Source organism: Miscanthus floridulus, chromosome 3 (genome assembly GCF_019320115.1).
Source record: "Miscanthus floridulus cultivar M001 chromosome 3, ASM1932011v1, whole genome shotgun sequence".
In the NCBI taxonomy this organism is placed as follows: Eukaryota; Viridiplantae; Streptophyta; class Magnoliopsida; order Poales; family Poaceae; genus Miscanthus; species Miscanthus floridulus.
In genome coordinates, this window is record NC_089582.1 from 114,419,349 (window position 1) to 114,433,464 (window position 14,116).

Sequence of the window (14,116 nt, forward strand, 5' to 3'; positions counted from 1 at the left end):
CCCAATAATTGCGGCTGCGCGCAGCAGCACGAGGGTTCCATGCTGGTGTTAAAGGATGAACACGGCACCTGGGGCCGCTGCGGGCCCCTCGCCTTTAGAATCCCTGTCAGGGATTGATGTCCTGATGAATGGCTCCAAGCAATATTGCATTTCGTAATGCTGCAAACAAAAAAAAACCATTCAAAAAAGTGATATTTTTATATTTATTAGTATATCATAAATAAAATAGTGGAGTAGGCAATGCCTCAATCCATAGCTGAGCTGAGCTCATAGCTAGACCCTCCAGCCCCCCACACCACTACACCTGCACTTGCCTCTGCGAGCAGGTACTGACTGCCCCCAGTTCAGTTCCTGGCTGGCTGGCCGGCTGGCTGTGCCTGGCGGTGGTGCCGGTGCCGGTGTTGCGCTGCTTGTTCTCGGTTGTTCCTCACTTCCTTCCCTCCACTCCCCTCTCCTCTCCTCCCTATACCTGCTAAGCTAGCAGCATATCCCCGCGCAGGCGCGCACCACTCGCTTCTTCGCCATCGGCCGGTAGCTAGCTCAGCTCCTTCTGGCTGGCAGTTTGTTTCTCTCTCCTCCCTATCAGGATAAGCTCAGCTCAGCTCCCTGCTGATCTGCGGCATTTGCCCTGCTCCCGTGCTTGATTTGTTCGCTTCTGTGCGCGGTGGTGCCCGGGCAATAACTCCCCGTGGTGCCTGGCTGGCTCGTTGCCACCCTCCCCGCGGCAGAACCGGCCTATAGGATGAGAGGGACGGGGGAACCCAACAAACCGGCCGCGACACTACTGTCCTGACCGTGAAAGACACGCACACACAGCTCCAGCTCGGCCACGGGCACGCGGCGCCTAGCTCTGCACTGGTCGACGGGGAACAGTGGAGCTTGCGCGGCGTTTCATTCATGGATTGGGATCTCAAGATGCCGGTTTCCTGGGACCTGCCCGACCTGGAGCACGCCGCCGCCGTGCCACAGCCGCCGCTCATCGCCGCCACAGCAGCAGCAGCCGCGGCTTCCCCCATGGCGGCGTCGGGCATTGCCGCGCCTTCCCCCGCGGCTGTCCCGCGCGGGGCGCCGAGCCGGGCCGAGTGCTCCGTCGACCTCAAGCTCGGCGGGCTCGGCGAGTTCGGGGCGGAGGACGGGACGAAGGAGCCGCCGGCGGTTGCAACTGCAACGGCTGCAGCGGCGGCGCCGTCCGCGAGCCCGATGAAGCGCCCTCGCTCGGGGCCCGGTGGCGCCGCCGGGGCGCAGTGCCCGTCGTGCGCGGTCGACGGCTGCAAGGCCGACCTCAGCAAGTGCCGCGACTACCACCGCCGCCACAAGGTCTGCGAGGCGCACTCCAAGACGCCCGTCGTCGTCGTCGCCGGCCGCGAGATGCGCTTCTGCCAGCAGTGCAGCAGGTATATACGTACAGTACAACAATTCCAGCCCAAAGCAATCCCATCCCTTCTCAATTCACTTGGGTAAACGTCGCTGTAACTGCATGAGCCTGGTTGCGTCGAAAAAGGGTCGTTTGCTTGAATTGTTGCCATGGGATTGCTACTGGTCTACTACCAATCAACAAACCGACTGATTGACGTCAGTCATTCTTTTTTTATTTTCCCCACAGCTTTTCCTTTTTACTGCTGATTGTTCCTTGCCTTTCCCTTTGTTCAAAGTGAAAATGCCAAATCAGTTCTTTCTTTGGCCCTGCCTCTCTCTTTCTTTGCTTCATTTCTCGCCAATTTGTCACCAACAGTCACAGACATGATGAACTTGAGCTTAGCAATTGCTAGCATACACCTGCCTGAGTGGGCTGTCTTGCTTCAAGGATGCACAGCTTTACCTTTCCCGGCTCCCACCTTTTCAGCCTTTTCATATGAACGTACACCGATCTTTTCCCTGTTTCCCTTTAGCATGTCAACAAGTATTACCGGAATTAACACCACCTCTTTTTCTACTTGTGCAAAAGCCAGGACGCACTTCATCTTCATGTGCTAGAGGATCATCTTTTCTTGTGGCAGACTGGCAATTGATGCTTCTTCACCTGACCCCTGTATAGCTTTCGTCGTCTTCGGTTACGTTTAAAAGTGAACAATGAATTGGAATTCGAATCCGTCATCTAATTGATGCTTCTCTGCGTTAGTACAAAACAGAGAAGACACATTTTGAATCAAATACACAGACCAGAAGCTGGTCTTTCCGATAGAATTCTTTAATCAGGACACTGTATATATAATAGTTTTTTGGGTACATTGTTGCCTTAGTGTGAGCTATTTCAGAAAATTTAACTGATTTCTTACTTTTGTCTCTGAAGTTGAATTTCTGTTTAACCACTTCAGATTGATATATAGATTTAGCTGTCACCTGGGACAAGCGCAATGCCCCCAATTTGACATCTTAGTAGTACTATACTAGTTAAAACCTTGTCAGCCTCTCAGGCGGCTGCTCAAGTATATTTCAGTTATGTGTGCAGCCTTTTATATGTCCTAGATATGTTGACCAACTACCTGCGCCCTGTTTGTTTGGCTTATAAGCCATGGCTAAAAGTACTGTTGGACCTACGCCCTGTTTGTTTGGGCTTGTTTGGCTTATAAGCCATGGCTAAAGTATTGTTGGCTGATTTGGTGTGAGAAAAATACTGTTCGTTGGCTTATGAGCCATAGCTTATAAGCCAAATACGACCAAGCGAACAGGTGTTTATCTGCTACCTTTAAACAATACAAATACAATGCTTGTGTTGTTTTGTTCCCATTTCTTCTGAAATTTTTATTTTCAGTGGGGCTGCAAGCCGCTTTTCCAATGATTGATTACCTAGCCTAGTAGAGCAAAGTGAGATCGCCATACTGCTTTGCAGACTTTATCAAGTGCTCCTCAGTGTCCCAACAAGATGGTAGGGTGCCGTACTGGCATGTATCTGTTTTTTTTTTTTAGATAAAGACTGGCATGTATCTGTTGGAACCATTATACCGTGGTCCAGATGCCCACCTGGAGTTGTACAACTTTTCTGTGCTCGAGAGGTCCTGAACGTGAAACTTTTATCTAATCTGAAGCCCCATGCAACCAATTTGTTAACTGACATTCTGAAACCTGAGTGGTCCAGCTGTGTACTTTTATTTTCGAAGCCAAGCGAGTAGTATTTTTAAATAATGGGTGATAAAACATGTGCGTCTTTCTTCTGTGGCTATGAGCAGCATTTCAGCCCCACTTTGAATTTGAATTATTTATTACGGGCATTACCCTGTAGTGTGGCCTTTGTTCAGAAGATTATGTACATGAACATCAGTGGTGTGATAGTCCTGGCTCCTGAGAGATTAATTCTATTTGTTTTTCCTTGGAATTTTCGCGATGTTGATATGTAATGACTGTCATTAGTTTTGCCTATAGTGCATGGATTCCTTATCGTTGATTTATTTTATTTAGGTTTCACTTGCTTGCGGAGTTTGATGAGGCCAAGCGCAGTTGTAGAAAGAGGCTTGATGGGCACAACCGGCGTCGCAGGAAGCCACAGCCAGATACCATGAACTCTGGGAGCTTTATGACAAGTCAACAAGGTATATTGTGTTTCTGTTCAGCGAGCACCTTGCATATTTTATATGGTATGATAGTCCATACTTAAATCCATCAAAATGCTTCTATACATTTTTTCCAACGCAATTGAGTAGCCACTTGGGCACAATGCACCTTCAACCTGGTCCCTGGACCTCAACATTCAAATTACTAAAGAAGAGTTGAGCAGTGCTGCACTTTCAGTCTTGTTTGCGCAAATAATAATGATAATAAAAAATCGAGTAGTTGTTGGGTGCTTGTTTCATGACGAGCGTTCAGGCTTGTTTTCGAGTGCAGGGACCAGGTTCTCGTCGTTCCCGGCTCCAAGACCGGAGTCAAGCTGGTGTGGAGTCAACAAATCCGAGGACAGTTCATGCTACACACCCCACCCGGTCCTCAGCAACAGGCCACACTTCGCCGGCGGCTCCACGTCGTCGGCCTACTCCAAGGAAGGCCGGCGCTTCCCGTTCCTCCAGGACGGCGACCAGGTCAGCTTCAGCGCAGGAGCCGGGACGCTGGAGATCTCCACGGTGTGCCAGCCCCTCCTCAAGACCGCGGCGCCGCCCCAGAGCAGCAGCAGCAACAAGATGTTCTCCGACGGGCTCACCCCCGTGCTCGACTCGGATTGTGCTCTCTCTCTTCTGTCATCCCCCGCAAACTCCTCCAGCGTCGACGTGAGCCGGATGGTCCAGCCCGCGGCGGAGCACATCCCCATGGCGCAGCCCCTCGTCCCCAGCAGCCTCCAGCAGCACCACCAGTTCGGCAGCTCCCCAGGCTGGTTCGCCTGCTCCCAGGCCGGCTCCAGCGCCGTCTCCGCCGCGGGCGCCACCGGCTTTGCCTGCCCCGCCAGCGTGGAGAGCGAGCAGCTCAACACCGTCCTGCAGGTGCCGAGCTCCAACGCCGGCCACGAGATGAACTACCACGGCATCTTCCACGTCGGCGGCGAGGGCTCCTCCTACGGGACGTCCCCTTCGCTCCCGTTCTCGTGGCAGTAGCTTCTTCCGGTTCAAGCGACCAGTAGCGATCGGTGCAGCTGTAGCGGTCGTCGGTCATCACACTAGTTTCCTGTTCTTTCTGTGTTTATTTATTATTCTCTGCTCCCTCACTCCGTTTTAATTTCTCCTGTCATTTGCTCGTTTCTTCGTTTTGCATGCAGCCTGAAAAAACTCGCATAAAATTAGTGCTGAATTTCTCCTGAAACCGTTCTGATATCTTACTGATTCGGGAAGCCTGTCCATCAACCGAATCAAGGCAAGTTTGGTGCACATTTTCGTGAAGTAAACAATTGAACTGCTGTAGTTCATTTGTGCCGGATGGGCCAAGAAAGCTGGACGTTTGCGTTGCCCCGGGTAATGTTCTGCCCGCTTTTACCCGGGCGACACGGGCCGAGCGTTAGCCTACTGCATTGCATGACGACTCGATTGATGACCGCAGGGGCAGCAGACCCACAGGGCGCGGACGACACGCCAACGATCCACTCGAAGAGTCGATCGCCAGATCACCCGTTCGGTCGACATGAACGCCGGCCCGAACGGCAAGGCCAATCCGGCAACTAGCAACCAATTTAATCGTGATCGCAAACAGTCTCGCCGTCGAGTTGCCGTGACGCCATATCTCTCTCGTCTCGCTGAGACGCCGACCGAGGCAGGCGATGGATGGCCACGTCCATTCGTACTGGCATATAGTACTGTATCTGTTAGAACCGTTACGTGTTATACGGTGGTCCAGATGCCCACCGCTAGTTGAACAATTTTTCTGAGCTCGAGGGGGTCCTAAACATGAAACTTCCACCACGGCATCTTTTCCACGTCGGCGTCGAGTGCTCCTCTGATGGGACATCCCCTTCGCTCCCATTCTCGTGGGTCGTGGCAGCCTGGCAGTAGCTTCGCTGCGTCGGCTGCGACTAGTACTCCAGTGATCAGTTCTTGCCTGTGTTGTGTTCATTTGCTAGTTTCTTCATTTTCCTTGCCTGATTATTCAGCCGGACAAACCTCCCATGAAATTACTGCCAAATTTCATGCGTTTTAATTATCTTAATACTTGGCCACGGGAGTCCGCCCCATCCGGACGCTGTCTTCGTGGGCTCGCGTCCGTCCCCGCGCACGCCACGCCCTTCCCCTGCCGCGCCACACCCTATTGCTGACCGCGCCTCGCCCCTATCCACTGGCGTGCCTCCATCCACCTCGCCCGTCGTGGACATGGCAAGCACCACGCCACCACCACCCCACGCTACCAGGAGGAGGTCGCTTTCGGTCCGGACTTCGTCTCCCACACGGTCGGTCGAAGACACCACGACAGGAAGGGGAGGCCTGCGCAGCTGGGCCGTTTGCTCTCGACGTTCTCCTAGACCCGAGCTTGCTGGCTACCGCAGTCTCCCACCAGGTAGGCCATGGTCACCGGCGACATCGTGTTTCATCCGTTTCAGATTTATGTTTCAAGTGTTTTCATCTGAATGTTAAAAAATCGATCTGAGATGTTACATATGTTGCAATAACAATATATGCATGTTGCAAATCTATGTTTCAAGTGTTTCAGACGTTTGTTTGAAATGTTTCATCTGGTTGGTGTTGCACATGTTGCAATGACTATATACGCATGTTTCAAATGTTTTTATCTGTTTTCAGATGTATGTTGCAAATATTTTATTTGGATGTTTCAAAAGTAGATATTGTATCGCAGGCTGCTGTCCGCCTGCTGGTGGTGGTGCGCTGCCGCGATTCACGTGTCGGCGCTTGAGGCCTATAGCGGTTCCGCCGTGCGGATGCGGCATGGACGCGGGGGCGCGACCGTGCGGAGTGTGGGCTACGGTTCCGGACACTGGCGTTGGTTGGGAACAGGACGGAGCGCGTGGGATACGATGCAAGCACAGGTCTAGGGGGGCGGACGTCCGTGCACTAGCCTTACCGTTTTAAATATCGTAATGGTTCAGTAAGCACGTTTCTTGGTTCCTTAGAGAGTGCACATGTAGCATGATCTAACAGTCCTTCGAAAAATCCTAAGGTTCATCAACCAAGGAATTCAGCGAATCAACACAAGTTCGGTGTCGATTAGCCGGAACATAAGTTTGGTGCATGTTTGTGTAGAACCAACGATAAGTTCAACATACTTGAACCGTTGCAGTTTGTATGTAATTTGTGGTGTCCATCAGCCGAATCAACACAAGCGTGGTTCACAATGGCAAAGGTTAGTGTGAAATATGCCTGCGTCTAATTTGTACGCCAAATTTTCTAGTAGAGGCGTAGTAGAGCGGGCAGAAATGAATATTTGGGCCAGGACGGTCGATGTTGGGCAGATGCCACGTACTGTAGTCTAGTAAATGGGCTCTCGTAGGCCGACTGAATCTATCATCTAAGCCGAAGTGGTTTTCGCCTATATGTTTCTCGTTTGGGCCGGATGGGCCAGGTAAGCTGGACGCGTTGTAATATGTTGGCCCGAATAAGATTGTGTCCGCCTTTTTCGCGAAGAAAGAGCACTGCACAGCTCAAAGTCACACAGCTGGCCAGATCAGACGAAGATCATGATATAGGCACACGTCTTGCTCTCAGTTCTGGATTCTGGTACGAAAGTCAGTCCGGGAGAATAACGATATACCGTAAGAGCTGCCCGTCACGTCGCGTCGAGCTCCAACGGCGACCCGTGCGTCAAAATCGCCTTCACATGCTGTGGCAGCGAGCCAGCAACGACGGTCGACGGCAGAGTCTCTCTGGAAGGCTGTTGCTCTGCTATGTCTGAATTCTGGCCGGTACCTTCGACGACGAAACTGCCGAAAGGTACCTCGCAAAACCGCGCGGGCGTACGTAGTGGTCAATCGTCAATATATGCACGCCAAACTTGTTTTTTTTTTTCATAATGGATAAAACATCCGGCTTCATCTACCGAGGGTAGAATCAGGCCAATTATTACAAACACCAGGTCCAAGACCCTTGCCCAACTCAAAAACTTAGAGGGCTACAAAACATCCAAAATGATAACAAAGTTGACACCGAAGAGATCCTGACAAACGCTAACCAATAAATCTGTTCGATAACCATCCATTGGAACTAAAGAAGTGAAGCGCGGACGTCTTTAAACATTGCCCCGCAAGAAGAAGCTAAAGACGAAGCTCCTCACGCTGCTGCACCTTTGCCCATTGCCGCAGCCAGTAAGTTCCCCGGAATAGAACCTGCAAAAAAAATTTTGGTCTGCACTTATCAAAAACTACCTCATTTCTGGTTATCCAAATGGTCTAACATAAAGCTGAAGCTACAGTTAAAAAAAATGAATTGTAAAGCTTACTACCCCGTTTTGACCAATTAACAAAAAGATCATCTATACTAAGTGGGGGTGGTAATCCAAACATGAGATGAACCACGCTCCATAAGAATTTAACGTATGTACAGTGGAAAAAGAGATGTTGGATCGTTTCTGGACAATGGCAAAAAGCACAACTTTTGTCACCATTCCAGTTACGTCTAGCAAGGTTATCCTTAGTTAAAATCACACCTATCTTTAAATACCACAAAAAAATTCTAATCTTTGATGGGATCTTAACATGCCAAATATCTTGTGACACCCTTACCCCATTGTTAATTAACGCAGCATACATAGATCTCACTGAAAAGATACCTGATGAATTAAGTGTCCAGCGAAATTTGTTCCTTTCCCCTGTAAGTTTATATCTTGTAGAGAAGCTACAATCCCGTGCCAATCTCTTAAATTCGTATCCACTAAATTTCGTCGGAAGGAAATATTTGAAGGGACCGTTGTAACAGAACCGTCCAATTTATACAAGATCAAGTACGGCTGTCCCCGCTAACACGTTGACACGCGCATACTTTCACTCATATAAACCCGGTAGTCCGTCGAGTGTCCCAAAATACCTTGGTAAATCAACATCACAACCAAGATCGCGTGATTAAGCAAATACACATCACATACACAGGGTTGCAGCGGAAATAATATTACAAGTTTGGGTTTCAAAAACCAATTAGTGAAAACAACATAGCTTTCAAAAGATTACATTAATATATGTTCCAAATACATTGCTAGCATAAGTGACATCATCCGACAAAAGCATATAGATGAGAAGTAACTATAGAATCACCGAGCCCACCGGCGGTTAGCCATCATCTTCAATAGGCCGAGAACTTTACCTGCAACATGGTGGGATAAACCTTGAGTACGAGAAGATACTCAGCTAGACTTACCCGTCAAAACCAGAAATAAAGGACACCAAGGGTCATGCAAGGCTTATGAGGTGGGCTAGCTTGACACAGTTGCATAAAAAGAGCTTATGAATATAGTGACCAATTTAAACTTAGCATCGAGTTTATCATCATTTACATGTCCACTACATTTGCACCTGTACTAGAGCACTCACTTATTAGGAGCAAACAGTATTAACCATAGCAGGTATAATAAGGCAGTCATCATCATATCATCATTTATAAACCATTATGTTATTTAGTGTATCTACTTTGGAGATAAGCCCGTCAAGTTCTAACTAACCGGGAGAGACGACGACTCGAATCGAATTACAACTCAGCTGAGGGGGTATTCCTAACTCTCACCCTGGCATACTTTGCAATGGTAGCCGTGGGTCACCTTTGGGACAACTCAGGAACCAAATTCGCGGGTTCGATCAGCGCCAGCACTCTCAGGGATTACCCTTCTGCCAGGACGATCAGGACTTTTAAATCACCTGCCCTTGGACTCATGCCTACAGCTCCCTTCCGAGGCGCACTTTATACTTATCGACTCCCGGCCTGAGGTGAGCTACTTGGCTTCGTGGTCGGTCTTCGGACACGGCCAACTAAGAGAGAGACATGCGTTCAACATGAATAGAAAAAGGCTCCAAGATTTAGTCCTTAAGCGACACAGATGGAGTCACTACAAACTGGCAAGCCTCCGCCCGGTCTTCATTTCAAATTAAGACAGGTTCTTTTCCACGATAGCAAATATAGCCAATCGTGCCATATGTATATTCCTATATCTCATAGGTGATAGAAATCACCTGACTTCTACCGCTTTTAAGCAGGGCTAAGCACTACACGAGCCTGAGCTACATAGGATTCAGGGTATCAATATCTGAACAAGGATTGGATAACCAATGCAGCAAGTGTTTGCATCCAATACCTAAACTTAATGCAACAATATATATATGTAACAATAATACTTTAACCGCATTTCAGAAATTAGGAGGCTTAATATGCTCCGGGGGTTGCCTGGGATCCGACACAAGTCAGTTTAGTTAGATTGCACCGTCCTAGTGACATCTCAGGTCCTAGCACTTGCTTAGTCCTTCTATCTTTGGGATAGATCCATCAAACGCTGTCTTCGGGTTTGGCTCCAACATCCCATCCTTCACGTGGTGCATCTAGCGTACCTAGATGAGATGCAATATGCAAGTACATAAATATAAAGAATAGTACCATGAGACGTATCACAAAATAGCAAGCAAGACAAGCATAGTTTACACTAACACACTTAAGTACTTTGCGATGCTTAACTTAAACATCACACAATCTATCATGCTAAGATGGCAAAGAAGACGACAACACCAAGCATGACACAAGTTTCCCAAGATCTTAGGTGCTCTAACTCAGTCATCATTCAAGGGATAAGTCACACTTAACAATATATAAGCAAACACTATAATTGGAATCTGCCAATTTCTGGACATGCAAACAGCAGCTACAAGATTTAGCTATAACTGGAGTTACACAAATCCAAATAACTTGCAAGAAGACATTTTGGAAATCTTATGAAATTATCTACATTTCATCTATAACCATCATAGAATGATTCCCAAGTTAAGTTGGTCGAAATTATACCTTTATAGAAACTGGTTCATACAAAACAGAGAGCAATCAATTCTGTAACCCAACTTTAAACAGGCATAACTCACAAACCACAAGACCAAAGACCACCAAACTTTAACAACAGCTAGATACATGAATTATCTACAACTTTGTTATTATCACCAAAAGCTCATTCAAATCCTAACTAGATCAAACACTAGCATCTTTCAGATCTGCTCAGAATACAATCAAAACCTGACCAAAGACTTAAAAGTCATGTAACTCCTACACTATCAGTCCTATGGCCTTACAATTTGAACACAAGCAAGATCATGGAATTTTCTACAACTTTTGTATTCACTACAACCATAGCAAACATCATTTACACCATGAAAATAATTGCACAAGCAAAACTGCAAATGCAATCCAACAGCAGTAGTACAGAAAAATGATAGGAACTTCAGAGAAGCATAACTGGAGTTCTAGATCTCCAACAAACATGAACCATAACTTTTTGAAAAGCTTAAGAAGTTACCTATAACTTTTTTATTCTCATATTAAAATGATTCTACAGTTAGAAGGGTCAATTAATCCAATAATTGCATCTCTGTCCAAAACATAGACAGAAACTGACATGCCACTTTAAACAGCTATAAATAGAGTTATACATGTCCAATAAATGTGGTTCTAGACTTTTTAGAAAGCTTATAAAATTATAAACAACTTTGTTGTAAACACTGAATGCTAATTATACTATTAAGAAGGCCCCAAAGTAAGAACAAGGAAACCCTCTCTGGGTTTGGGCAGAAACAGCCAGAGATTTAAGCAAGTATAACTCAAGATCTACTTAACCAAAAATCATGATATTTAGCTTTTTGAAAATCTTAATAAAAGTACTAAAACTCATGTATTATCATAAAGTCATGATTCATAACTTAACTAAGCCAATTAATTCAAGCATGCAGGACTATTCAGAGTTGGAGCAAAGCAATACAGTACATTTGTTATTTTTATAACTCTTAAAATATAAATCCTACACTTATGAAATTTTTACCAGACAACAAAAATCACCTTATGAGCACTCCATAAAAATGTCACATTTATTTGGGCAAAAGAACTACAGTTATGAAAAAGACAAATACAACTAGCATTAAAAACCTAACTGCATAAATCTATTTTTACAGATAAACCTTTAAACTAAAACATGTAATATTATAGATCTATTGCATAGATAATTTCACAAGGATTCCAAAAAGTCCTCATTTACTATTTTACGATTTTTCTATTAATTATTATGATTTTCCAAAGTTCAGCACAGAATATGCATAAAAGGAAAAGATAAAAGAAAAACACTTTTACGTAGGGAACCCTAAATGTTTCACGAATCGAACAAGCCCAAGAAGGTAAAATCTTGTCTCTGGCTAGTTTACAAGTGGAACCTTGATACTTGTTTCTATTTACACGTTAGTCCTTCACTCCTTCACGGAGTCGCAGCAGAGCACGGCAGAGGACCGACGGATCAGCCAGCTTCGGCGCGGTGGTGCTTCGCCGGCGGCTGCATGCATGATGGCGAAGACGAGGGCGTGGCTGGCAGGGCGGTGGACTGACCCATGGGTGGCCAAGGAAGGGCCGGTCTGGCCAGCGACTGCCTACGGCGGCCCAAGCACTAGAACAGCGACGTGGCGGTGACGGCGCTGCGAAAACGAGAGGGCCGGCACGACAAGGGTTATGGCGGTGCATGCGTGCCATGCCTAGGCACAGTAGTGGAGGAGGAGAGGGAGCAACGCCTAAAGTAGCAGCGGCAGCGTGAGCTCTGCTCGGAGTCAATGGCGGCCATGGCCATGGCGCCCACGGCAGCAGAGCGGAGGAGGGCGAGGGCATGCGCGAGGGAGAATGAGGAGTGAGGAGGCTCGGCGTCTGCTTTGGAGTAGCAGGCCACACGGCAGGGTCGCTGGGACACAAGGAGTGGAGAGGGAGAGCCATGGTGGGGCAAGCTCTGCATGGCTGCCATGCGCTCCCCCATTGAGGAGTTTCCCAGAGCACCTGGCAGGCGACGACGTGGCCACATGAGAACCAAGTTTTGGGCATCTTTTGGGCATATTCGGTTCTAGGCGCCTTAAGAAAATTGGCTGCTCTCTATGTCCTCTCCAACTTTCATTAAGGGTAACTGGCCATTAGAGCTATTTGCCAGCAGTTAACTAAGCCACAAACTGCTAGTGTCAGCATGTTGATAACGGTCACGGGAACTCGCCTTCGGAGGTCAAAACTCGGTCAAACTCAGTGCAACTTTTTATATGCTCTTCTCCATAATATAACCTTCAACTTTTATTTTTGGACCAACTCAAGTTGCTTAGCAAAATTTGGAGAACGCGGGATGTCAATGTCGATGCTTAGCGAAACTTGATACTTAGAATAATTCTAAGTGCTGAAGACTGCAGCAGAATCAATCTTGTGACCTTTGTTTGTCAAGCTTAGAAATAGATTTAGACTTAGGTCCTTAAATAAAGTTTGTAGTACACAAACTATAATACAACTTTTATTTAAGGTCAAACCTTGTATCTTGAATATAAACATTCTTTTACTTTGGTCAAAGCAGCATCTCGTTAACCCTAGAATTAGAGTTTTCGACCAATTGAGGCCTTTTCTTGACATGTGCTCAACACAAACCCTTCATGACTTTTGTTGTAGAGTTCAATTAGAGTTGTTTGAGAAAGGTTGCAAGGTTTGGTTGACTTCATAGGTTTCCATCCACTTGATAAAGCAATTCATGCAAAGATATGACTTATCATTTCATGTGACTTTTTGATTCCAAACTTCATGAAACTTTTCCATGCATCAATATAGATGGATATTAATGCAAGACACATGAAACAAGTACATCCAGCATTACTCAAGCATACTTTTTAGAAAGGGCAACATGTAAGCAATGGTGCATGGTCCAAGTTTAAGTGGTGGCTCATTTTCATATGTTTGACCTAACATCTCCAACACCACTTAACATGTCATGGTTGAGCTTAAACCCATTGCTTAACTAGTGACAAACACCTGGGGGTGTTACAACCGTTGCAAGAACTATTGCCATAGAATCCTATTTTCTTCTTGCTATATTAAACAACGAGGGAAACTTATCCTTCAACGGGTTATTACCTAACCAGGTATCAAACCAGAAGCAGATTTGGGACCCATCTAACACCTTGAAAGTGCCAAAACTCATAAAGGTTTCTTTAACTTTCATCAGACCTTTCCAGAAATATGAATCTATAGGTTTTTTTGTATAGCTCCCAAGTGGTTTATCTTTTAGGTCCTTATTTCTCAAAAGTTGTTGCCAAAGACCTTCCTCATTTAATAATTTATATAGCCATTTACTCAACAAACATTTATTTTGTAGCTCCAAATTATATATGCCTAAACCCCCTTGGATTTTGGGTTGACACATTGAAAGGTCCTAATATGGCTAGAGGGGGGATGAATAGCCTATTTAAAAACTACAAATCAACTAGAGCAATTTGATTAGTAAGACAAATAGAGAAATGCAAACTTGCTCTAGCACTATAAGGGTTGCAAGCCACCTATCCAACAATTCTAGTTATAATGATCAAATGACACACAATCTACTTGACCACTACTCACTAAGAGCTCTCACAAATGCTACACTAAAGAGCTCCACTAGATATGTTTAAAGCACAAGGCAAGCTCTCAATTCTAATTACACTAAAGAGCTTGCTATATCTAGTTTGCAGAAATGTAAATGAGTAAGTGATACGATTATACCGCCGGGTCGTGGAGTGAACCAATCACAAGATGAAGATTAAGCC

At 46.3% G+C, this 14,116-nt stretch overlaps 1 protein-coding gene across 2 annotated transcripts; it reads left to right on the top strand.

The window, feature by feature from the left end:
* The first annotated feature begins 248 nt into the window (after positions 1-248).
* On the top strand, positions 249-4,735 carry LOC136542131 (squamosa promoter-binding-like protein 18). Of its 2 annotated transcripts, none has more exons than XM_066534428.1 (3): positions 249-1,394; positions 3,397-3,527; positions 3,802-4,735. In XM_066534428.1, exons 1-3 carry the CDS (start codon positions 898-900, stop codon positions 4,515-4,517), a joined length of 1,344 nt encoding a protein of 447 aa, XP_066390525.1. In that variant the 5' UTR covers positions 249-897; the 3' UTR covers positions 4,518-4,735. The 2 variants fall into 2 exon arrangements, with proteins under 2 accessions (XP_066390525.1, XP_066390526.1); XM_066534429.1 differs by having other exon boundaries at positions 3,820-4,735.
* The last annotated feature ends 9,381 nt before the right edge of the window (positions 4,736-14,116 follow it).